The sequence below is a fragment of the Stigmatopora argus genome, chromosome 6, assembly GCF_051989625.1.
Source record: "Stigmatopora argus isolate UIUO_Sarg chromosome 6, RoL_Sarg_1.0, whole genome shotgun sequence".
NCBI lineage: Eukaryota > Metazoa > Chordata > Actinopteri > Syngnathiformes > Syngnathidae > Stigmatopora > Stigmatopora argus.
In genome coordinates, this window is record NC_135392.1 from 18,366,843 (window position 1) to 18,394,149 (window position 27,307).

Below are 27,307 nucleotides of genomic sequence, written 5' to 3' on the forward strand. Positions count from 1 at the left end.
TCCACTTCTCTTTGATCAATGGCTCATGGATCAAACACAAACCAGCAGTGTCCAGCAATTATAAAGTGTAACCTCAACACATCCAACTTTTACAGTAGTCACAAAATTTGCCAATAGTCATTGTATGATAGAGTTCTGCTTCTACGACTACAATTGTATTTGAAGTACACATATCACTAACCTATGCCAAAAAACAATAGGAAGGAACAAGGAAATGTTTGTATCCTATATGGATTCACCTTTCAATTTGTTTAAATAGCTGATTAATTAGCTGTCTGTGGCCTAATTTGACCGTCATGTTGTCAACACTGCGTACTCCTCTGGGGCCGTTGAGCAGTGACCCACCATTCTTTAAGGGTCATGAGCACACATGTGAGCAATGAAAGTTCTGTTTACAACAGCAGCGGCCGCCAACCCCTCGACCACACCATCAGCTGTTTGCACCCCGTTCCATACATTAGCTTTTAGAGGACTTCACCAGATGCTCGGAATCTGGCGTAGATAATTAAGTTATTGTTTGATGAGGGCACCTTTTGTTTTATTTGTGACAGCCCAGCAAATGAGTGTTTAGCGCATAGGCCTCACAGTTCTGGGGTAGTGGGTTTGATACCAGGTTGGTCCTAACTGTGGTGAGTTTGCATCTCCAGCAACCCCGTGACCCTTGAGAAGATAAGTGTTTCAGAAAATTAATGAATGAATAATTTTAAGCGATCCCAGTGATTGAGTGGTTAGCACGTCGGCCTCACAGGTCTGGGTTCAAATCCAGGTCATGTCCATCTGCGTGGAGTTTGCATGTTCTCCCCGGGCCTGCGTGGGTTTCCTCTGGGTACTCTGGTTTCCTCCCTCATTCTAAAAACATGCATGGTAGGCTAAATTGCCCATAGGTATGGGTGTGAGTGTGCATCGTTATCCGTCTCATTGTGCCCTGTCGTCGGCTGGCCACCGATTCAGGGTGTCCCCCGCCTGTGGCACGGAGACAGTTGCGATAGGCTCCAGCACCCTAATGAGGATAAAGCGGTTCATAAAATGAGATGAGGTTGGATTTCATTTTCTACGCTGCATATGTTGGCTGTGTGCGGAGAACACGAGAGTAGTGCGCAATTGCGCACAGGCACAGGTTAGAGCAGGGGTAGGGAACCTATGGCTCAGGAGCCATATGTGGCTCTTTCCATGGGTGCGTATGGCTCTCCACTAACCTGTGAGGTAAAATATGGAAATCACTGGTGAGAGAGCCGAGTCCCAAACGCACTAATATGAGTGTCACTGTGGCGTTGACACTACTTCTACCACCACTTTAAGCATAATTTTGTTTTTATTACTCTTCTGCATGCATGCATGATCTCATTGATACTGATTTATTAGCAACAGCATAACAATGTTGTCAAAAGAATTCTGAGACTTTTTGTACTTTAAAAGTGGTGAAATGACAACAACAAAAATCACACTTTTCATGTATTTTTACTTTTCAATTCTGAGAATGGCTCTCAAGAAATAACATGAGAAAATATGAATTGTTTAGGGCTCTCTCTGTCAAAAAGGTTCCCGACCCCTGGGTTAGAGAGAACATTGCTCACAGGTCTGGGGTCGATCCCAGCTCGGTCCCGTCAGTTTGGAGTTTTTCTCGGGCTTGCGTGGCTTTTCCCTGGGTACTCCACCTATCCCAGCCTATCCCAGCTAACTACGGGCACTAAATCCGTGGCCAGCCAATCAGGGTGGGGCACGAGGAGATGGACAACCATTTACACTCACAAACCTAGGAGCAATTTAGAGTTTTCAATCAGCCTACCCTGCATGTTTTTGGGATGTAGGAGGAAACCGGAGTACCGAGAGAAAACCCACACAAGCCCGAGGAGACGATGCAAACTCCACACAGTGAGGACCGACCTGGGATCGAACCTACGACCCCAGAACTCTGAGGCCGATGCGGTAACCAGGCCACCCGCTTAAAACTAATTCTAAGCAATTGAGAAAAAAATATTCATTCATTCATCTTCCATATAGCACATCCTCGAAAGGGTTTCAGGGGTTTCTGGAGCCTAACCTCACTTTGGGCGAAAGGCGGACTACACCTTAAATGACCATCCACACTCACAATCATACAGCCACCAACGGGAATCGAGTCTGTGCCTGCCCACACCGAAGTCAGGCGAGTGAACCTCTACATCACGAGGCGGCGAGAAAAGAAAAAACTATTAATAGCTAGAAGCAATCAGATGATCGATCCCAGTCTCCCCCAGTTAAATTTTAATGGACGTCTATTGATGTCAAAAGCGGTGTTCAATATCAGTTTCCTTCTTTTACTCAATGTAACTACTACAACACATACTATACTCAAGGGCCCGGATGGGTAGTGAATGTAAGTACCGTAGTTTCTCGCATATAAGCCGTAGGCTGCCTCCTGATTCACAATTTTCACCTCTATATTCATGGTTTTAATAGGGAGTACAAATGTGTTACTTTGAAGGTTGAATCTTAAGAAAAATCATCCCACGTGGTATTTCTGATATACTGTATAAATCGAAAGGATTGCACATCCCGAAAGGGCATTGCCTGCACGTGTACGAATTCAAAAAGGGAGTCATTATCAGAGGGGGGGCATGGAAAATCAATGTATTCATTCACATGCGGATTTGAAGAAAAATAATATAGGCACAAAAAAACAAATATGGATACATACAGAAAAAAAAACAGTGTAATTCTAATTCATCCAGTAATGGTTGTTTTCTTACTGCAAAACAGAAAATAACCAACAAATAATAAATGTTAATTTGCCGACATCTACTGGTGAAAAAGAGTATAGCAACGCTGTAAAGTCTTATAAGCCGTACCCTTGATTCAGGCATCATTTTTTTAGTTACAAATATGGCTTGTATGTGAGAAAATATGGTAAGTTTTGAATTAGATGTCCACTTTAGTGACCACTGCCCCTGAACAGGTGAATGCACATTGACATTGTACTTCCTTGTAATAGTAAATAAAACAAATACAATATGTAAACACTCTTTACTTGCCAAATCAAAGAAAGATTGAAATGCTTTGTTAGAGATTTTGGGCGATGCGTAGTGTTTGTGCGCCAGTACACGCATTGCCATGAATTTGCCTCGCGTGCTTTAATAAGAATTACTACCAGGGGAAAAAAAACTTGGGACTGAGTAAAAAATAAAAATAAAAAGAAAGAAAGAAAGAAACAAACAAACCTAACGGGGATCGAACGTACGCACACTACTGACAGGTAGACGACATGACCAAATGCAAGCAGTACTGCAACAACAGACATACCAGGACGCTACGTATAAATAGACACACAAGGGATAATTATCAATCAAACACACCTGGTCACATAAGGAAGGGGAGCGTAAAGGGACACACATCACCCAGACAGCACACAAGGGAGACACTCACACACCACTGAACTCCCAAACAAAACATGACACGCATATTACAAAGAGAATAGAGGGAGCCTCCTCCAACTTTTCTTTTTTTCCCAGTGAAACATCTGCATAGGGCAAGTGTCTATGAGCTTCTGTTTTGTTGAAGAATTTTGGCAGCGTATCACAAACACGTCAGGAACGAGACAGCAGATCCACGCGTGTATTGGATGGTGAAACTTTGGAGCAAAAACCAAGAGGATGAGGAGGATTGCGGATAATCTATTTTTATTCCTTTTTGTCTCAGTTTTTGTTCAAGGAGCTCAAGTCTACCGGCATGGCAACTCCAGACTACAGCCGTACATGTGAGTAAATTAGTGTATACTTGAATTTGATGCATTTCTACGATTTTTGTATTGCACGACATGCAACAGATTTCTTCAGGAGTATAGTGGTGAAATCTTGCAAATGCTGTTGTGCATGCATTGGTTCACCTGCAACGTTTAAAGTGACGAGTAACCGAAGGGAAAATGAAGCCAGAATGGCGTTTTGACTTGGATGATGATGCCGTGTTTTGCTGTTGTGTAGCTGGACATGTTTTTAACTTTTGTCGGTGCACTTTTGATTTATTACTCATTATTCTGCATGTTTTAGTTGGACCAAAATGGTTTCCTCTAAGTCGACTTAAAAATGTTCTCAATTTAAAAAAGGCATGATTTTTTTTTAAAATTAAATATTTTGTAATGATTATTGTGTATACTTATCGTCATATTTGTGAAAACAGTCATTGTCAGTTTACAGCAATAAATGTAAATGATGATCTCATGAAAATCAGCTGTCTACCTCTTCCCTCTAATTTGATGAACAGGAAACTACAGCTCATGAAGAAAAAAATATTGGGACTGAAGCATGACTAAAGAACAATTTCAATTATTCATGCTCCATCCATAAAAATACAAATTGAAACACATCCGCCTCTCAGTTCTGAGATCAAGGGTTCAAACCTTGGTGGTTTCTGACTCTCCTGTGTAGAGTTTGCATGTTCTCCCTGGGCCTGCGTGGGTTTTCTCCAGGTACTACGGTTTCCTCCCACATCCCAATAACATAGGTTGAACAATCTAAATTGCCTCTCGGTATGAGTGTGAGTATAATTAGTTATCCTACTCCTTGTGCCTGGTGTCCTGTGTCCTTGAGAGGATAAGCGATATAGAAAATAAATGAATACCATATTTTCTCGCATATAAGTCCCCCCGCGTATAAGCCGCACTCTTAAAATTGCCTTTAAATCGTTGAATGTTACAATTTCTCGTGTATAAGCCGCCCCCGATTCACAATATTCACCTCCATTTTCATGGTTTTAATAGGGAGTACAAATGTGTTACTCTTAAGGGAAAATCGTAAGAAAAATCATCACACATGGTATTTCTGAGATAATGTATGAATCAAAAGCACATTATTATGGTCAATATCATAAGGAAGTTATTAACTCATCCAGTAATCCAGCGTTTCTCAACCACTGTGCCGCGGCACACTGGTTTTCCGTGAGCAATGGTCTGGTGTGCCGCTGGAAATTGCAAGAAGTCATACAATGTAATATTCAGAGAAAAAATAATAAGGATATAATGATATTAAAATTGAACTATTACAAGGTTAAAACCAATATATATATTGAAAGTTAAATTATAGATTACAGTGGTACCTCGACAAATGAGTACCCCGACATATGAGCAATTTGAGATACGAGTAAAATTTTGAGCAGATATTTATCTTGAGATTTATTTTGATATACGAGCAGGCAGTGGACGCGAGAAGCTACTCATAAGAACATCATGGGCACTCTCTCTCCCCGCAACTCCCTCGTGTAATGTCTCTGTGGTCGCAACTCCCTCGTGTAATGTCTCTGTGGTCGCAACTCCCTCGTGTAATGTCTCTGTGGTCGCAACTCCCTCGTGTAATTTCTCTGCCCGCACTGGGCGGAGCGTTGCATTTTTTTCAGTGTTTTTTTTCCCCCCGTCAGTGCGAATGGCGTATATACTACTTCTCGTTGGCAAGTGGCCGTGCGTTATCCTATTGTGAGGACGTGTGTGCATCATTTTGGGAAAATTTTGAAGGGAATACAAAATCAAATAACCCTCGATCGACTGAAAGTCAGTGTGGAGGCGGGGCAAATAGAGCCAACCCGGGTAAATAAAGGTATCAAAATGTCAAACAAAATTAGAATTAAGTTTAGCGTTAGGTTAGATTAAACTTATTTTTGAGTGTCTATCGTAATCCAAGTTCATTTAAATTTGTTTGTTATGTTGCGAGCGCCTTGCCGTGCAAAAAGTCCCCCCCTCGCTTCCCCTCTCTGTCGTCTCTCTCTCTCTCCCCCTGCGAAATCCGTATAATTTTAGTACAGTGGTACCTCGAGATACGAGCTTAATCCGTTCCGGGACTGAGCTCGTATGACAAGATTCTCGTAACTCGAGCGGAAGTTTCCCATTGAAATGAATGGGAAACAAATTAATTCGTTCCAACTCTCTGAAAAAAACACCAAAAACAGGATATTGGATTGAAAAAAATGTTTTATTTCTTATAATTCGCCATATATTGACAAAGTAATAAATAACGAGTGGTTTGATAGTAATAATGTGTTTAATAGGAGTAAAATTAGACATTAGACCCACGTATTGATTGTGGGTAATGAAGTTTTATTCTGAGAAAGGTTGCCATTGCCTATGGGTGTTGTGTGCACGAGTATACTTCATTACCCAGAAAGCCCTCTTTTTGCCCGCGCGTTGTGCGTTTCCTGGTCCTAGGAGGAACTCGTCTGAATTAATCGTTCCGTGCTCGTAGATATTGTTATAAATGAAAGATATGCAAAAAAAAATGCCATGGCCACCTGGCTTGGTCGCATCACGAAATTTTGACCGCATCACGGGCGAATTATTCGATCGAAATTTCCCCCGTAAGACGAGCATTTTGTATGACGAGCGGCCGTATGACGAGGTACCACTGTACTATTAAACACATTTTAGTAATATTAAACCACTAGTTATTTGTTACTTTGTTAATAGACGGCAAATTAGAACAAATAAAATGTTTTTCCAATCCAATATCCTGTTTTGGGTGTTTTTTTTCCAGAGGGTTTGAATGAATTAATTTGTTTTTAGTTCATTTCTATGGGAAACGTTCGTTTGAGTTACGAGAAAATCGACATACGAGCTCAGTATCGGAACGCATTAAGCTCGTATCTCGAGGTACCACTGTATACTATTTCAAGATTCTAATTGTGAAACAGTGATTTTCTTATTTTTCTTATTCTCATAATATTAATAGAACTAAAATTAGACGGATTTCGCGGAGGGTAGAGCGAGGGACATGGAGGGCGGGCGGGCGAGTGGGGGAGACTTTTTGCACCGGTGAATCGTAATATAACATAAACAAATTTAAATGAACTTGGATTACGATGCAGACACACTCAAAAATAAGTTTAATCTAACCTTACACTGAACTTAATTCTAATTTTGTTTTACATTTTTATACCTTTCTTCCGGCCGGGTTGGCTCTGCTTGCCCCGCCTCCAACCTGACTTTCACTATCGATGGGCTGTTTGCGTTTGTGTTCCCTTCAAAATATTCCAAAAATGATGCACAAAAATGTCCTTGCAATAGGATAATGCATGACCACTTGCCAACGAGAAGTAATATATACTCCTCGCAATAGCGATCGCTGCGCCATTTGCGCTGAGTGACGGAAAAAAACACTGAAAAAAATGCAACGGTCCGCCTAGTGCTCGTAGATATCTGTTATACACGAAAGAGATGTGGCAAAAAAGACAGCGCCCTACAATGATAAACAGCCTCTCAAGTCTTGGCCACCTGGCTTTCTTGCATCTCGAAATTTTTCTCGTATCTAGAGATAATTATTTGCTCGAAATTTTACTCGTATCTCGAAATGCTCGTAAGTCAGGGTCCTTGTATGTCGAGGTACCACTGTAATCTTGCCAAAGGCTATTTGGAGAGGGCTGGCTTTTGTAAAAGAAGGTAGATTGTCGCCATCTGGAGAACAGGTTCTACGTCACCCATTATACATTACGGCTGTGGAGGGAACTTTTTCACCAGCAGAGGGCAGTATCTCGAAATGCTTGTATGTAGGGGTGCTCGTACATCGAGGTACCACTGTAGTATACTTTATAATTTAACGTTCATCATATATTGATTTTAACCTTGTAATAGTTCAATTTTAATCTCGTTATATTCATATTAATATTTCTCTATGAATATTACATTGTATGACTTGCAATTTGCCACGGCACACCTGACCATTTCTCACAGCACACCAGTGTGCCACGGCACAGTGGTTGGGATAGACTGATCCACAGTCTTGACTATGGTGCACAAAAGGCGCACCAGCTGATTGGGCGCCCCGACCACTTTGGGAAAATTTTTAGACTTCTAAGTGCACCCTATAGGTACGAAAATACAGTAACTATGCAATCCTTTTCATACTTCGTTACCACATAGAAGGACTTCTGTCAGACCAGTCTGGGCCATGTCGCCCCCATGTAACCTATGTATTCTATTTTATGTTCTCTGATTATATATAGAAGGGAAATTTAGAATTGTAGGTTACATGACTGTCTCAAAACAAAAGAGTTTTATTGTAATATAACCCATTTTACATTTCCATTTACTATTCATAATTCAATCATTGATTTTCCGTGCCACTTATCTTCACAATGGGTCACAGGAGTGCCGGAGCCTTTGCCAACTAGCTGTAGGATAGGTTACCTGTCAGTCACACTGAGGTGGAAGTGCAAACCACTCATCCACTGTGCAACCCTACCAATGATATTATAAAGTATTATCTTATTAGTTCATTATATCAATGACAGCTCAAATATTTTCCATTTCACCGCACTCACAGGGCCAATGTTTGCATGGAGCAGGAGATGATGCTGGTTGCCCAGAGGCAGCCATGCGTGCAGGCCTTTACCCGCATGGTCAAAGTGTGGAAGCAAGGCTGCGTGGGACAGTCTTGGTGCATGGGATACGAGAGGAGGTAAGGAAATACTGTCTGAACTATACCCAGAGTCCACCAGTCATGTTTATTTGGTCTTTCTCTAAAAGCAGAAAACCATCATTTCTACTCCCTTCTCTTTTCCCATATCTCCATTTCTCTCTTGGACTCTTCTAATGATAGCCGCTTTACACTAAGTGCAAGGTGTTGCCCACCCCACCCTTTTCTAGCTACACCGTCCCCTCCCAAACCAACTAACTATTAAACACAGTCAACATTCCTCAGAGAGTCCTAATGGCAATGTAGCCTCTGAGTCATCCCACGTCGGAATTGCTCACTTCTTTCTTTGAAGGTGGATGAGGGCTACAATTACTTGTGAACATGCTGTCACAATGCCTAATAATGATTGTGGCAGTGAGGCAATGAGAAGGGTCCCTTAAGTGCAGAGGATCAGACAGCGTTAAAAAAGGATCAGGCTGATGTGTCTCAGGGAAATATATAGTAAATAAATTTGTTGAAAAACAAGACTGTCTATCCTACAGGTACTATCCACTATACACTGTCATGGGTCTGACTGTGTGCTTGTCTTTTTTTCCCGTTGACAGGACGGCCTACTACACGGCGTACAGACAAGTGTACCGACAGGATTATAACACGGTCTATAAGTGCTGCTCTGGATGGTCTCAGCTTAATAGAGAAGCTGGTTGCCTTTATCGTAAGTTCAGTGTGGGCTGCTTATTTTGTTAAATGTCTTTGGGTATCTAAAATTGACATTACTCCTATATTGCAGAACTCCACAGTGCGCAGTAATAGTTTTACCACATTTTCTCGCATATAAGCCGTATAGTTTTACCACATTTTCTAGCATATAAGCCGTATTTGTAACAAAAAAAAATGACTGAAACAAGGGTATGGTTAATATGCTCAAAAGACTTACAGCCTTGGTATACTCTTTTTCACCAGTAAATGTCGGCAAATTAAGATTTTATATTTGTTGGTTATACAGATGCTCCCCTACTTACGAACGAGTTAGGTTCCGAGCAATTGTTCATAAGTTGATTTTGTTTGTAAGTTGATTCAGTGCTATATTTTGTATTATAATTTATGTTTAAGGCCTATATAAGTGCAACGAAGAAGAAGTTGGATGCTGGGTGAGCTGAGCCCTCACAGCGCCAGGCGTCGGTATTAGCGGCGGAAAGAAGCACTACTCGGAAAAAAATACAAAATAGAACTTACGAACATTTTTCGACATAAACGCAATTTGCAGACATGTTCGTATGTACCGTTGTTCGTAAGTCGTATGTTCGTAAGTAGGGGAGCGTCTGTATTCTGTTTTGCAGTAGGAAAACAACCATTACTGGATGAACTACTAACCTCCTTATGATATTGACCCTGATAATGTGCTTTTGATTCATACAGTACTTCAGAAACACCACGTGTGATGTATTTTAGCAATGTTTTACAGTGGAAAAAGAGGAGTGCAAGGTTTCATTTGGTAGAGTCAATGTATATATACAGGAAGTCGTGGACTTATGACTGATGCTAGTTACATCTCTTCGACTTTATCAAAAGTTGTGAAGCATGATTCATGACAGTGCAGTGTGAGTGTTGCATACGACAGTTGTTTGTGTTGCTGGCAATGCCAGCATTTTAAAAGGCCAATAGAGAGATGATACAGCTTTAATTTCTAACAGCTTTTTGATGAAGTGCGGCACCTCAGCATTATCAGATCACAAATCTCTCTCGCTCTACTTTGTTTTAACACAGTCATCAACATATAATTTTGAAAATACAATACTCTTTATTTCTAATTGTCTCACTTGTTTGAGGAAGGAGTAATATTTTCATTTTATGATACCTGGCCAAATATTATACAGTGCTTTGAGATGGGGGAAAAACCCACATTTTTTTCAGCTCCTTGACCAGAAAATGAGTTAGCTCGCACCAAAAGCCTCCCACTTTGTTTTGAGACCTTTTCTAATGCATTAGTTCGTGCGTTGCTTCATTTACTCTTCGTGTGAATTTTTCAGGCAAACAATGTGATGTTGTTGAGGGGCAGTTGAGGTCTAATACTGTTGTAGGTGGAGTGCACAAAAAGGCTTCAAAGTGGTAGAACATCAGCTAGTAACATCTATAATTAGCTAAATATTTCCCCCTCTTTTGTCTCTATTGTGCTCACTTAATTACAGGTTTCGTGTCGGAGGGTTACTCTTAAACCCTGATTTTGAGAGATCATCCTTTTCAAATTCTATTAAAAAATAATGTTTTTTTTTCATTCATTCATTTTTCGAACCGTTTATCGTCACAAGGGACGCAGGAGGTGCTGTAGCCTTTCCCAGCCAACTACAGGCACCAGGCTGGGACCCCCCGGTGTTCAGCCTAATGAAAGGCACAAGGAGACGGACAACCATTCATGCTCACACTCATAACCAGGGGCAATTTAGAGTCCTCAACCAGCCTACCCTGCATGTTTTCCTCTGTGGGAGAAAACCGCAGTACCCGGAAAAAAAACCAACACGAGCCTGAGGGAAGATGCAAACTCCACACAGTGTGGACTGACCTGGCATCGACCACCTAGGGCCACCACAGAATAACATTTTTTCAAAAAAAATACTACAAATTTGTGTTGGTCGCCAGTTGTTACTCTCAGGTCATATGCTGACAAATGACTTGGCAACATATTTTTCTCTCTCCACAAAACCTTTTCATTCAATCATCTTCCATACCGCTTATCCTCATAAGGGTCGCAGGGGGTGCTGGAGCCTATCCCAGCCAACCACGGGTGATAGGTGGGGAGACCTTGAATTGGTTGTCAGCCAATCACAGTGCACATCCCCAAAACATGAATGCCACAATATTGCGAACATTATAATTGCAGGCTGCTCGAATACTCATTTGTGTCAATATTTGATTTATTGCTGTAAAATTAGACAAGAAAACAAACCTGCTTTGCCATTTTCCACATCATTCTTCATTATCCTTAAAATCTTAGAGCCCTTCCTCCTTTTGTTTTGTTTGAAACATATGTAAGGAGTCATTGAGTATCCTCCATTTCCTCTTTAAATCTCAACAGGGACTCTTGTACGTATCTCCAAGACGACACCAATTGTCTCAATGGCTCTGTGCTTTTGACGAAAAGAGAAGAGCACTTGACTTTGAGATGGCAACTTCCTCTAAATGATTTTTAAAGCATCATTCAAAGACTTGCCTCTACGCGGAGTCACTGGCTGGGAAAGGATGAACGGGGTCAGTCAGGAGTGGATGCAAGTGCCTACATTTATTGATTGCAACAATAGCTTTGGGGTGGTGGTTGGGTGGGGGATGAGGTTCAGGGACAATAGATCCTCTGGTTTGTCCTCCTGGTAAACCGCTTTCTGGCGGTGCAGAGCTGGCAGTACATGCAAAAAAAGGCCATGTGGTCTTGACAAAAGAAATGGTCCTGTCTCTAACCATGGGTGGTCTTTATGTGGGTGTTGTAAAACAGCATGTTAGACCTCATGTGGGACAGCCTTTTGCATGGCTCAACCCAAATTGGCACCGACCCAGATGGATCTAATTTTGTGAGTAAGGGATTACTGAAAAATAGTGAGCAAACCTCAACTCAAAGAAAGATATGATAAATTTACCACGTGATTACATGATATTCTTCATATCCACTTACCACCCCTGCAAATGTTTTATCTTCTATTAATTATTTATACAGTCATCTTGCACACCACTTATCCTCACAAGGTTTGCAGGGAGTACTGGAGCCTATCCCAACCAACCACAGGCAGCAGGTGGGGGACACCCTGATATGGTTACCAGCCCATCGCAGGGCACAGGGAAACAGACAGCCACTCATGCTCACACTCACGCCGCCACCGAGTGGGAATCAAATCCAGACTGCACGCAACAAAGGCAGGCGGAAGAACCAATGCGCTGTCGCGTTTCATTCATTCATTTTCTGAACCGCTTTATTCTCACTAGGGTCACGAGGGATGCTGGAGCCTACCCCAGCCAACTACGGGCAGTAGGCAGTGGAGCCCTTACATTGGTTGCCAGCCAATCGTAGTGAACAAGGAGACAGACAACCATTAATGCTCACATTCATACCTAGAGGCAATTTAGAGGCAACCATTTAGAGTCCAACCAGCCTTACAGGCATGTTTTTGGAATATGGGAGAAAACTCACGCAGGTCCAGGGGCAACATGCAAACTCCACACAGGAAGGTCAGAACCCAATGGGGTTAAACCTGCAATATGAGCTGGACGTCCTAACCGTTTTTCACCGGGATGCCATTTTATTATATATTTTTATATTATATATACATTATATTGGCCTGGCGGCTTGGGTGGATGGAACGTTGGCCTCACAGCTTTGGAGTTTTGGGTTCAAATCCAGGTCGGTCCACCTGTGAGGAGTTTGCATGTTCTCCTTGGGCCTGCGTCTGTTTTCACCGGGTACTCCAGTTTCCTCCCACATTTCGAAAACATGCATGGTAGGCTGATTAAATCTAAATTGCCCCTAGGTATGAGTGTGAGTGTGAATGGTGAAGGGTGAATGGGTGGGTTGGTGTACGATACTTTGGGTGGGTGGATGGATCGATGGATGGAAGTCTGGAAGGCTTGGGTAGGTTTTTTGGTGGATGGCTGGATGGGTGGATGGATTTACAGTGGTACCTCGAGATATGAGCTTAATGCCTTCCGGGACTGAGCTCGTAAAATAAAACAGCAAAAACTCGCCTTTTATTTAAAAAATGGAGCGCTCAACGTAGGAACCGTTTAACGTAGGAACCGTTTAACGTAGGAACCGTTTAACGTAGGAACCGTTACGTGCGTAGTGTGTTTAGAGACGAGAGCATTTAGTACGCACACGCCCAAATGTTAATGTTTGTGTTGTCGAGCGAGTTTTTGCTGTTTTAATTCCTTTAATAAAGAATATGTGAATTTCCTTTGTCTTCTTTAATAGTGGTTAAGGTTAGGCGAACTGTCCGGCGACGAATTGTCCGGCGACGAAATGTCCGGCGATGAAATGTCTGTTCGACGAACTGTCCGGGGACGAAGCATCCTTTGGACGAAGCGTCCGTTCGACGAAGCGTCCGTTCGACGAAGCGTCCGGGGACGAAGCGTCCGTCGACAGTGTCTGGTCACGGTTCAAACTGCTCTCTGAGGGTCATACCTATTGACGGCGGCTAAACAAACATTGAGCTACCACTGTGGCGATGTGGTCATCCCCTTGGCAAGTTGGATGAGCTACATCTGCTTTGGGCTTTTTAGTTTTCTCAGAATGAGCCGCTGCCTCCACTTTGTCTGGCTCCGCTCTCTGCAGATGCCACTAATCCTCTCGGAGAAGGCGTCTTTGTAGTGAAGTGCAGATTTCCTGGTCACGCATGAGAATGACTTTTATGCCACACTAAATGCCACATTTAAGCTTTTAATTCGTGGAATATTAATCATCTTGGCTACTCAAAAACATAGACAGAAAGCACAAGAGAATAGTGATTTTGTTTTTCTTGTTTTTCTATAGCCGTGATTCCCCATCCAAACATTTCTTGATTTTCTGTCACAAGAGGTGAACACACAGTTTAACTCAAATGCACAAAACGAGGGCGAGAGGCAGGCTGTAGACAAAAGTTTATTCTTATGGCAGGTGCTCACAGGACAGCCAAAAGACACAACTAAAAAAAAATGGTACCAAAAAACATGTACAGCCAGGGCATGATAGAAAAACCATGTGACAACATTTTCAGGATTTCTTCGCTTCAAACAGCTTTCTTCAACAAAAGTGATGTGGCAAAGGACACTGAAACAGAGGGATAAATAAGGACTAGGGCTAATGACACAGGTCTGGACACTCAGGTGATCAGGAGAGGCAGGACTGCCATAGTCAATACAGGAAACAACAAATACATAAAATAGGACCATATACAACATAAATCAACGCCGCTGAGAGCAACGTGTAACATTTTCCTTTTCCCATGGACTATCCACGGTTTGTGATTGAAAAGTACTGTTCCATAATTTTTTTCAAATGTTTGACAGAGCAGAACAATTATACCAAAGTACTAAACATCTCTGCCTCACAATTAAGAAGTACCTCGACTTTCAAAATTAATTGGTTGGAGAACCTGTTTCGTGACTTCGATTTTTTGTAAACAATGCAGTATTTTATATGTAAATTCTCTAATTTCTTCCACGGTCTTAAAAAAAAATAAAAATACCAACTAAGCCCAAAGTGTTCCAATTTTGAATGAAAGATGTGAGAAACACAAAAATGAGAGAAAATGATGACAAAAAGTTTCATTAATGTATTAAATGAATATCAAGCCTGTAAAAACATTTTCTTTTCATTCAGGTGCATAAGTGTACAAAGGAAGCCAATGTTAGGCAAAGCACATAACACACATCTAAACAACTTCGAATTATGAATTCAAAACAACTTAGCATTAAGTAGAATTTGCAATATGAGTCAAAAATTGAAAACGGGGTGTGTTTCTTCATTTCATTCACAGCAGTAATTTTAAAGACAAACAAACCGAAACATGGAGAATTGTTTTTGTGAAACAACCAATGATATTTAGGGAAATTGTCAAGCAAGATGCAAGGCTACCGTGACAATTTCAAAATAACATAATGGGTACACAATGTATTTACGTTTTGTGTGAAATGGCCGATTGGAATCTTTTTTTTGGTATATCTTTTTTATCTATTTTGGGGATTTTTTTGTAAATAATGCAGTATTTTATATGTAAATTCTCAATTTTTTTCCATGGTCCTAAAAAAAGTACGAACTGAGCCCAAAGTGTACCAATTTTGAATGAAAGATGTGAGAAACACACAAAAAAGAGAGAAAATGGGTTTTGTCACCTGAAAATTTCATATATAGAAGCATTTGTAAATAGAGGTACCACTGTGTTAGGTTTGAATCTTTTTTAAAGCATCCTGTCTGGATTTTGCATGTTCTTCTCGTGCAAGTTTGCTCTCAGTACTCCAGGTTCTTCACACATTAAAAATGAATGTCATTGTGTCAAGATTTGAGTTTAGCTGTTTATTTCGATCTTTTACATATGCTGCCTGGTGCCCGTAGTTAGCTGGGATAGGCTCCAACACCCCCGTGACCCATGCGAGGATTAGCGGTACGGAAGAATTAATACATGAATTCAACAACTCTCCCTTTAGTAGCCAGCCAGGATACGCTGATCAGTGTCGACAAGGCTTCTCTTTATATTTAGCAAATTATAGAGGTGTGTTTCATAGTTGCTCCAATTCTTGGTACACGTGACAGCCCTCCTAGTGATGAAATTACTCTAGACTTTTGTAATGCCGGAAAGGAAGGCAAAGTGCTTAAGTGTTTTTGACAGTCTGGAGGGTCCCGACTCCCGAGTGTTTAGCCGTTGTCTGACACCTGATGAAAGGCGGATGTTTTGGCTGGAGCACTGGCCTCTGTGGAGCCCCAACAAGTCTGCATTCAATTGGGCTTATTAGAAATCTCCACATTGTTTTTTTCCATTGAGTAGCGATGTCATTTCCCACAGCAGACCTGATACCATAAAGCACTGTATACATTTTTTGTTGCAGAGAAGCAGATGTCTCTTCATATCCAAATCGAATTTTATAAACAGCTGCATGTAATTAGAACAGCAATAACACTTTGCATAACATATAAATATCCTAATTTAGCCTTTGTTTGTTCATGTATCTAGGAAACGTCATGAATTAGATATGGCAGTTTTTAAGATATTAATAAAACAAGGATAAATAAGTACTCAATATAATAAGCAGTCAACAACATGAATAAGTGTTGGAATGGAAACATTACAGCTAGAGACAAATGTTAAAAGGCCTGGAGTAGTCTCGAAGTGTGACATCAGCCAGGTATCTCATCTGTGTGTTTCTGTTTGTTTGCTTTGTCCTACAGCTGTGTGTAGCTACGGTGTGTGCTTCAATGGGGGCCAATGTCGAGAGGGACCCACCCAGCTCTGTGAGTGCCCTGCTGGGTTCAACGGGCCTAGTTGTCAATATGGTGAGTACTGGCCTTAATTTTATTTTTACGCCGTATAATTAATTAAATTGTGGAAAATCCCTATTTGACATTTGTTTGGATTGTCGGGTTGTGTTATACATCAACTACTAGATGATGCTGTATTAAAGAACATTTTATTCAATGATTAACCAATATTGATCCATATATAAGGCAAACTGCCTGTTTTTAGTCATGCCTTACAGTGTGGAAAATATGGTACTATTTTTTTTACTTTTTATTTAGATACATTTTATTTGGTATTTTTGTATTTATATAAACATTTTACTCTTACATTTTCTGTACTGCATTTCTTATTGTTGTAATCAAGACAAAAGTGTGGATCATCATAATACACAGAGTACAAGAAAGTTGTGGGTGCTGGAGCTGGAGCCTTTCCCAGCTGACTTCGGGCCAAAGGCGGGGGACACCCTGAATTGGTGGCCAGCCATTCGCAGGGCACAAGGAGACAAATAACCATTCACCCCCAAACTCATACTTTGGAGCAATTTAGAGTGTCCAATCAGCTTACCAAGCATTTCTTTGGAATGTGGGAGGAAACCGGAGTACCCGGAGAAAACCCACGCAGGCACGGGGAGAACTTGCAAACTCCACACAGGTGGACCGACCTGAATTTGAACCCAGGTCCCCCACCGTGAGGGCGACACGCTGAACATATACAAATTCATGTTAATTAACATATATGTATGATTATAGCCAAAGGCTAATTTCCATCTTTAGTCCCTGTTTTTATAGTTTTGTAGTTATACCCTCACGATATTTTTATTGTCAAAATAGGTGACAAAATCCATTATACACTTACAAATCAATCAATGTGAAGGAATTAGAACATTTCATGAGCCTACGAATACCCGCTGGCTACTTTTATTGTTAACTGAGATCCGGCTAGCTCTAGCACCCTCATGATACTCCCCATGAACAGAAGATGAAGGAATGTGCCTAAACATATGGTTCTATCAGTCCTAATAGATTATTTCTTCTACCCTTAGTACATACGTACATGTGTGTGTACTTACATGAAAAATAAAGGGATAGAACAATGTTTACCTACCATTGGTAAAAAGTAACAAAGTTAAGGTTTTGGACTGGCCAAGTCAAAGTCTGGATTTATAAATCCTACTGAAATGTTGTGATGTGATATGAAACGAGCTGTTCATGCTAGAAAAACCTCTATTATTGCAGAATTGAAAAAATTCTGCACAGAAGAGTGGGCAGAAATTCCTCCAAAGATGTGTGAAAGACTCATTACAAATTACTGCTTGATTTCAGTTATTGCTGCCTATGGTGGAACAACCCGTTATTAGGTTCAGGGGGTAATTAGTTGTTCACAGAGGGCCAGACAAGTTTGTAATTTATCTGCCTTGGTAAATAAAATCATCATTTAGAAACAGCATTTTCTCTTTGCTTGGGTTGTCTCTGTGTCACACTAAATTTGATCTAGTGATCTGAAACCTTTGTGTGTGATAAATATGCAAAAACAGAGAAATCAGGAAGGGGGCAAATACTTTTTCATGGCACAGTACATAAGATACAAACAAAATGGTTGACTTGTAAAACACAGTAAAGGTATATATTATTCAATATACTGTATTTGTATAATGGAATCCCTCAAATTTCATGGATGATGTAGACCAGACATGGCCAGCATAATCGAAAAACTGCAAAGTAGGTTCACCCCTATTACTAATACCGAACTACGCCTGTACAAGCAATGCAAAACCTACACCCAGCTATGCAAGTACAATGTTCAAGAAGTGTATTTATTAAATATCAAAGTTATAGGTATATGAAAAGACTAATGTATTAATATTTAAATATAATCGAAAACTAAGAAAAATAGAAATACAGCATTTTCTCGCATATAAGCCGTATTTGTAACTAAAAAAAGGATGACTGAATCAGGGGTATGGCTAACATATGCACAAATTAGAATTGGATGGACGGACGAATGAATGAATGAATGTATGATTGAATAAAAGGAGTACAAAAGTAACAGTCCTCTGTAAGCGACCTGCCATCACTAAACAAATGCAAGATAGGGGATGATCAACACCTTCCTCATCTCAAAGACTAAATATGGCTAACAAAAGAGAACAGGACATTCTCATGGAAAAGCAAACTAAAACCTCTATAAAACTATTGTTTAAAGTCTCATGGTATGTGAACATGAGGAAATGATACCTAGGTTGATAGACATTTACAGTGAAGACACAGACAATGAACTTCATACTGAACTATTCTCATAGCTGCAGCTTGAACGATTTTGTGTTTCTTGATAATGCCATTTCTGTCTATATGAATCATTATCTCGGCCAGTTACCGGGGTCATTGCAATGCCAGAATACCATATTATCCTTCTAGCTTTAGTTAATATGGGACTGGAGTACTTACCCGTAGTGTTATGGCCTCCGATTCATGGAATGTCTTTTAACTGTTTATATCTTACATGGGCTGCTGACAGACATTTTTACTGCAAATGGGTCTATTTTTCAATTGAGACGTTGCACTGCTGATGCTGAGAGGACATTCCATTTGTATCTCTCTCTGAAAGGATTTATTTTTCAGTTTGTCCTCAAATGTAATGTATCAAAAGATCTTTGGATCCGATAACTGCATTCACTCGTATAATGTGGGAATGAACCCATAATGCATAATGCTCCATTCATAGATGATTACAAAGTATAGTCTATTTGTTTTTGACCATGTTAATGAATTACTTTGGCTTTCTGAACATTTACTGTAAATAATACATTTAAAATACTCTTAACTGTAATTGGCTAGTGAAGAATGTACCGTATTTATTCTAATATAACGCGGAAAATTTTGTACCAAAAAACGAAAGCAAAGTTCGGGTGTGCGTTATACACTAATCCTGGTGAAACACTGCCCTCTGCTGGTGAGAAAGTCCCCTCCGCAGCCGTTATGTATAATGGGAGACGTAGAACCTGTCTTTGTTCGCCAGATGGCGACAATCTACCTTCTTTTACAAAAGCCAGCCCTCTCCAAATAGCCTTTGGCAAGATTACAGTGGTACCTCGACATACGAGCACCCTGACATACGAGTATTTCGAGATATGAGTAAAATTTCAAACAAATAATTATCTCTAGATACAAAAATTTTTTGAGATACGAGAAAGCCAGGTGGCCAAGACATGAGAGGCTGTTTATCATTGTAGCGCACTCTCTTTTTTGCCTCATCTCTTTCGTGTGTAACAGATATCTATGAGCACTGGGAGGAGCGTTGCATTTTTTTCAGTGTTTTTTTTCTCCGTCACTCAGCGTGAATGGCGGAGCGATCGCTAAGAGCAGTATATATTACTTCTCATTGGCTGTTCATAAGAACATCAGGGACACTGGCTCTCTCCCGCAACTCTCGTGTAATGTCTCTGGTCGCAACTCCCTCTTTGTAATGTCTCTGTCTCGGAGCGTTGCATTTTTTCAGTGTCCCCCCCTTAATCTGTTAGCTCTCGTTGGCGGAGCGATCGCTAATTCAAGATTACTTCTCTTTGGCAAGTGGCCGTGCGTTATCCTATTGTGAGGACATTTGTGTGCATCATTTTCGGAATATTTTGAAGGGAATACAAACTCAAACAACCCTCGATATTGACTGAGAGTCAGTGTGGAGGCGTGGCAAACAGAGCCAACCCGGCCGGGAGAAATGTATAAAAATGTAAAACAAAATTAGAATTAAGTTTAGTGTAAGGTTAGATTAAACTTATTTTTGAGTGTCTGCATCGTAATCCAAGTTCATTTAAATTTTTTTGTTATATTACGATTCACCGGTGCAAAAAGTCTCCCCCGCCCTCCTCTATTTCTCTTTCTCGCTACCCTCCGTAAAATCTGTCTAATTTTAGTTCTATTAAACACATTTTAGTAATATTAAACCACTAGTTGTGTGTTACTTTGTTAATAGATGGTGAATTAGAAGAAATAAAACATTTTTTTCCAATCCAATATCCGGTTTTTGGTGTTTTTTTCAGAGGGTTGGAACAAATTAATTTGTTTTTAGTTCATTTGAATGGGAAACGTTCGTTCAAGTTACAAGAATATCGACATACGAGCTCAGTCCCGGAACAAATTAAGCTCGTATCTCGAGGTACCACTGTATAGGCTAATAGTAGGATTAAAAATTTATAAAAGTTGCTCCAGGGAAATGAGTCTGCCCAGGGAGCGCTATCCTTGCTCAAGAAGAGTGGAATCAATTGTTTGGTGAATCTGATGATGATCAATCAGACTTTGAAAATGTTTAAATATTATGATGATGATCTAGACTTTAAGGATTTGGTGGTGGCCCGATCCCGTAGCTGAAATAACTTCAGGAGACTGTCCTGCTGCTTGCTGGACTTTCTTGGGCGCCCTGGTGCCTGTTGGCATCAATTGAACCTCTCTCCCAACCATCCAGGGGCAATTTGGTAATGAAGAATTCATTTTCCAGCATGATGGAGCACCTTGCCATAAAGCAAAGGTCATAACAAAAGGGCTTAAGGAACAAAACATTAAGATTTTGGGCCCTTGGGCAGGAAACTCTCCAAATATTAATCCCATTAGGAACTTTTGGTCAATCCTGAAGAGGCGGGTGGACAATCAAAAGCCCACAAATTCTGAAAAACTCCAAGCATTGATAATGCAAGAATGGACGGCCATCAGTCAGGATTTGGTTCAGAAGTTGATCGACAGCATGCCAGGGAAAAATTGCAGTGGTTTTGAAAAAGAAGACTCAACACTGCAACTATTGACCTATTGCATGTATTTCTCAATAAAAGCTTTCGATACTTGTGAAATGCTTCTAATTGTATGTATCACACCATAGAAACATCTGGCAAACACCTAACAACCCTGAGGGAACAGACTTAAAAAATAATATTTGTGTCATTCTCAAGACTTTTGGCCATACTATACTCTGCAATCATTTTAAGGTTCAGTAGGGGTTTCTCCAGTCCTGTTCTAACCACCCCTTCATTTCACAGACAGACGGACCGACTGGTTCTGTAATTCTTTCTAGCAGTTCTTCCCTATGTGAATCCTTGTTACTTCAGGCATGTGTTTTTGTTGCTGTCGGGGCTTCAGGCACTGCCCTTTCATGTCGTCTATCTCGGTTTCTTGAGGGCAGAAAAATCTCTTAAAACCTCCACTCATATCTCAAGGGTGAACTGATTAGATTTTTGTCGGTTAAAGGGGGCACGTCAAGGTCAACGTGAGCTCGCATCTCTTGCGGCCTTGTTCAGAAGATAGTTCAGTAAAGCCTGGTTGGGATCGAGTCTTTTGGGTGTGACGTGTCCACAGGGCGTGATGATCCGGTGAACCTGGCAAAGGCCATCTTGCTGTCACTAAACCTGTCAGGAATTCCAATGCTAATGATGACACATTACAAATTGATGGAATGCTAAAGTGATAAAGAAATGGCATCTTTAGACCATGAGTTAAAATCTGCTCGCAAAAATGAGTTTGTTCACCAGTTCCCAAAACTACTCGGATGGACAAACGATCCATTTTTGGAGTACATATCCTCAAATAGAGTGGGTAATCTGGAGCCTCGCCCCTCTAAACCTTTAGGTTTAAGGCCTAGGCTGGTCTCCATTTAATTGCACAGCACATAATAAATAGACAAAAAAAAAATCATTCATACTCAGAAAATAGTCTTCCGTTAACCAATTGAATGGCAGAGACAACTTGTGTGGCCAGATTAGAAAACACACAGGCACAAGCTGAACTTTCCAACCAGCTGACTCGAAGTGCTTTACATGTAGTGATATTGATGAATAATATCATATATTGTATTATATGCAGGTCAGCATTGAATCGTTTCTCAATGTCCTTACCTAAAGAAATAATGTATTTTCCAGTTATGTTCTTCTTTCGGCATATTGCCAAAGTAGCTTCCACACAAACAACACTTTTATCAGCCGTAACAAGCATTTGCTGTCTTACTAAAAGTAATGGGAGGCGTTTTACTAATTTTAGCCTCGTCCTTATTGATAGAGTGAATAGTAGACTCATTTACTCTGAAATTGAGTGAGATGGCAGCGTAAGTGTTCCCTTGCTTTGCCTTATAGAGCACTTCCACCTTCTGAGGGTTGTCATCATTCTCTGTTGCCTTTCAGACATAGTAACAACACACTTGCGAGGCATACCAGGCATTAGGCATTCTGAGGTGTATGATAGATGGGCACTAACTGAGCACAAAGAGGAGCAACGCTGAAATATTTTGTATCATCAGCAAAGGAGTTGCCAGCTTTGTCAGGTTTTTAATTATTTACAGTCATCCCCCGTTTTCCTTGGATAATGTACACCAAACATTCATTCATTTTCTGAACCGCTTTATCCAAACTAGGGTTGCGGGGGGTGCTGGAACATAAACCAGCTGACTTCGGGCCAGAGGCGGGTGACACTCTGTGTCGCAGGGGACAAGCAGACGGACAACTATGCTTACTCACACCCATAACTTGGAGCACTTTAGAGTGTCCAATCAGCCTAGCATGCATGTTTTTGGAATGTGGGAGGAAGGGGAGGGGTTGATTACAAACTACACACACCTGGTCACACAAGTTAAGGGAAACCATGAGGGACACGATAGACAAAAAGTGTACAAACCATCCCAAAACCCCAACTACACATAACATAGTGGGAAGACAATATTTTTCCATCTAAATACCAACTTGTCATCAAGAATAGACCTATGGGTCCACTAAAGAGCAATTAAAGTCAAACCTTGCATTGTTAGAAATCTCGGCTATTAATAGCGCAGACAAAGTTTGCCTGCCGCTTCATCTGACTTCTTGAAACACTTTTACAGACAAATTGGGGTCCATCCAATACCGGTATATAAAACAACTTTAAATAGATGATATATAGATCGCCGTTACTATGACGACCGTTAGCTCTCTCGGTAAATAATAGGGCCTACACCGTATTGCCAATAGCTCTAAATCCGGGGAACAGTGAGTGTCAATGATCCTACTGTCACAACACCATTCATTATGTATAAACATGCACAGTCCTCCTCCTTTACTTTTGCCTGTTAATTCTTTTGAACGATTGTTCCGAAAAATCGTTCGGCTAGCTAGCGAAACCGCAGCGTCGGGGATATGCGGGTGTAGCCACGTTTCTGTGATGAGAATAATGTTACAGTTCCTAACAAAGCTGTTGGTAGCAATTCGAAGTTCCAACTCATCCATTTTGTGGGTGATGGATTGGGCGTTGGTCAATAAGATACTAGGAAGCGGTGCTCGGTGTGGTTGTTGTTTCAGCTTAGCAGCAAGGCCCGCCCGGCATCCGCGCTTCTGCTTCCTGTCTCTTCGCCGCCTTCGACATGCTTTGAGTGGGCTGGCTATCCACGGAGATCCCGGAGGTCTCAAGATGTCCTCGGCGATATCGTAGGTCTGTTGGTAGTTTGTAGTGAAATCGGATATATCGCATCTCCTTCCGATGGCGATTAAATCCTGGCGACTGTAGGATAACGAACGACACCGAACTGGAGAGCATAGAGCCGCTGCGTCAGTGCGCGCAGCCATCTTGGATATCTTTTATCTGTCTTCGTGGTGCTCTGTGAACAATCTCACACTGAACACCACGAAAACTAAAGAAATAATCCTGGACTTTCGCAAACACGGCACAGATCTGGCCCCACTCCTCATAAATGGAGTATGTGTAGACAGGGTCCAGTCCTTTAAATTCCTGGGGGTCCACGTCACGGATAAGCTCGCATGGTCTACAAACATCACGGCAGTAGTGAAGAAGGCTCAGAAACGACTCTATTTCCTCAGGGTACTTAGGAGGAACAACTTGGACACCAAGCTTTTGATAACCTTCTATAGAACCACTGTAGAGAGCATCCTGGTGTACTGCATCACAGTGTGGTATGCTGGAAGCACGGTGGCAGACAAAAAGACCATGCAGAAAGTGATTAACACTGCCCAGAGGATTGTCAGCTGCTCTGCCCTCACTGGAAGACATTGCCAGCCCCCGTTACCTCAGCAGAGCCAGGAACATCATAGGGGACCCATACCACCCTGGTCACAATCTGTTTCAGCTGCTGCCCTCTGGCAGACGCTATAGGTCCCACAAAGTACGGACAAATAGGCTTAAGGACAGTTTTTTTCCCCACATCCATCAGAACTCTAAATTTGCGGTAACACAACACACATTCCCTTCTGAGGTAATATGAAAAGATGTGTGGGTGGTGATCTGCCTCCTACTAGCTGACTGAAAGTAAGTGAAAGACAGTGAGAGGTATCCATAACAGCAGAATGCCAAATTACAAGTCCGTAACTATCACTTATTTAGGTCTTTTGCCGAGTAAACGCACCTTATGGAGAAGCACTACCAATTCCGTCATACGCAGTTTTTGGGTGTGATGACAAGTAGGCTTTTGTTGTTAATAATGACGACAGGGCCTATGTCCGATTATTATATCAACTGTTCCTACGCCTGACTTTAGAGCAGGCAGCGTGGGAACGAGTCCCACTTGGTGTGATTGTGAATGCGAATGGTTGTTTGTCTCCATGTTCCCTATGACTGACTGACAACTTGTCTGTAATGTCTGCCTTTCACCCATTTGTCAACTAGGATAGGCTGGAGTACCCCTTGACTCTGACACGGACAAACAGTGTTGATAATAGAATGGATGGATGAATCTCATCTCATCTTCTTCCGCGTATCCGCTTATTTCTACCAGCACTGAGAGGATATTGTAGCTGCTGAATTCTTCGTCCAATGCTTGATGCCATTGCAGATGAACAGATTTAAAGAGGATGAGGACTGGCATTTGGTAACTCTACCTAAATACCATATTTTCACGACTATATGGCGCACCACATTTAAAGGTGCAGTGTCAGTAATGAGTGCTATTTCTGTATTTGACACACAAGACGCACCGCACCAAAACACGCAGCCAGGCATGGCAAAACATACACCAGCTTAAACATACGGACACACGCTAAAAACACGTTTTTAAAAAGGCAATGGAAGCAAATCTGAGTTCGGTTGTACTTAATTTAGCCATTTTACAATGTACTCACGTTTTTTGATCAATCGTCACCCATAAATCCATCAAAGTCCTCATTTTCTGTGTCCAAATTGAACAATTGTCTAAATGATTCATCAAAAACGCCGGGTTCCTTCTCTTCGTTTTCAGAGTCACTCACATTGCCATCTGGCTCGACAGAAATGATGCCGGCTTTGGCAAAAGCTCAAACAACAGTGCAAGCAGACACGTTAGTCCAAGCGGCCACAATCCACTCGAAAATAGTGGCGTAACTCGCCCGGTGCTGCCTCCTACTCTTCGTAAAGCTGTGTCGGCTTTGGCAAAAGCTCGAACAACAGTGAAAGCAGACACGTTAGTCCAAGCGGCCACAATCCATTCGCAAATAGTGGCGTAACTAGCCCGGCGCTGCCTGCCACCCTTCGTAAAGCTGTGTTCGCCACCTATCAACCATTGTTCCCATGCCGCTCGCAACTTTGCTTTGAACGCCCGGTTGATGCCGATATCCAGCGGTTGGAGTTCTTTAGTTAAGCCTCCGGGAATGACGGCAAGCTCAGAGTTCATGGTTTTCATCCAAATAGCCAGGGGGTAGCTGTCCTATCTACACCGTTGATTAACCTTACGTTTTGGTTTATGCATTAACTGATGAAGCTTGTTGAAATATCTTCCATGGCAACCCGAACAGTGCACTCGCGATTTTTTGAACAGTTAGAAAATAAAAAGACCTATCCTACACCACCTCTTGGTGTTTTTTGTACACTGACTTGAAACCCTGTGAGGGCGGAGTTTGCCTTTGTACCCGCTGCCACTTCCTGCCAAGAAGCCTAATCTGACATAATTGTGCGCTGGGCTCCTGCCCTGTCTCATTAGACTCCCTCCGTGATAAAAGGCTGCTCCTGGTCATGCTGAAGGTGTCAAGGCTATCAAATAAGTGCAAATCACATGATTGAACCGTTTGCAAAATATCATAAAAAAAATAATCATCCAGGATAACCTGAATGAATTGTCTTTATCCATATGTCATTTTTTTACTCCTGATTTTTTTCTCAAACCAAACACTTATGATGTTATCTGTTGTGTTATCTTTGCATGGGAAAGTTACCTCTGGGCAACTCTCAGCAGGCAGAACCAGGATATTTTTGACATTTCAACAGCTGTGAAAAACAGATGTTAATCTGATAGGAATATATAACTACAGAATCGGTGTTATAACCTCTTTTAATCAACATCTTGTATCGGTATTGTCACAGGAGCTCTCCTTTTATTGCATCTGCCATAGCTTCTGACACACTTATACTGTAAATAGATAAAGCAGCGAGTGATGCAGAACATAAGATGATCACAGTTGACAACAACACATCACACTATATATTACTATATACACTACATATTTTTCAAAGTAAGTGAAAATGTATTGTGTAGGCCTACATCCTCATTATCTTGCACAGTGAATTATCATGTTTTACTGCCATTGATGGCAGTGGAATTCCTACCCATTTGAACTAAGCACAAATGGCTGCATATAATCTCAATCGGTGTCAGTCAATGACTTAAATCAACATTCATCATTGAACTTTTCTTCTGTAATGCCATTAGCATTGGATTGGTCTTTGCGTACTGGTTGAAACTGCTTAATGGTGCTAACAGTGGCTTCTTGTCATAGGACACACTTTTGTAGAGATTTATAGCATCAGAGGAAGTTCTTCAGACCATTCTTGGCTATATTTAAATGGTTCTTTGTCGTGGCAGCAAAGCTCTTCTTTTCCCTCGTTGGCATGGTTGCTACCTGAAATTATTTTCTCGCATATAAGCTGTATTTTTTGCAAAAAAAATGATGACTGAATCCAAGTACGGCTTATATGGGCACAAATTAGACTTGACATGCACGAAACTGCAAGGTGACAAAGACGAAACGCCATAATATTTCGAAATTAG

General features: G+C 41.2%; 1 protein-coding gene across 3 annotated transcripts in view; it reads left to right on the forward strand.

Moving 5' to 3' along the window:
• The first annotated feature begins 3,354 nt into the window (after positions 1 to 3,354).
• The window catches only part of megf6b (multiple EGF-like-domains 6b), an 83,008-nt gene continuing 59,055 nt past the window's right edge, over positions 3,355 to 27,307 (forward strand). For 2 of the 3 annotated variants that reach the window (XM_077603515.1, XM_077603517.1), the window contains exons 1-4: positions 3,355 to 3,733; positions 8,277 to 8,411; positions 8,975 to 9,084; positions 16,270 to 16,374. In XM_077603515.1, the coding sequence (XP_077459641.1) occupies positions 3,630 to 3,733; positions 8,277 to 8,411; positions 8,975 to 9,084; positions 16,270 to 16,374 (454 nt within the window). In that variant the 5' untranslated portion in view covers positions 3,355 to 3,629. The remainder of the gene's footprint in view (positions 3,734 to 8,276; positions 8,412 to 8,974; positions 9,085 to 16,269; positions 16,375 to 27,307) is intronic. The other variant, XM_077603516.1, reaches the window with a different exon arrangement.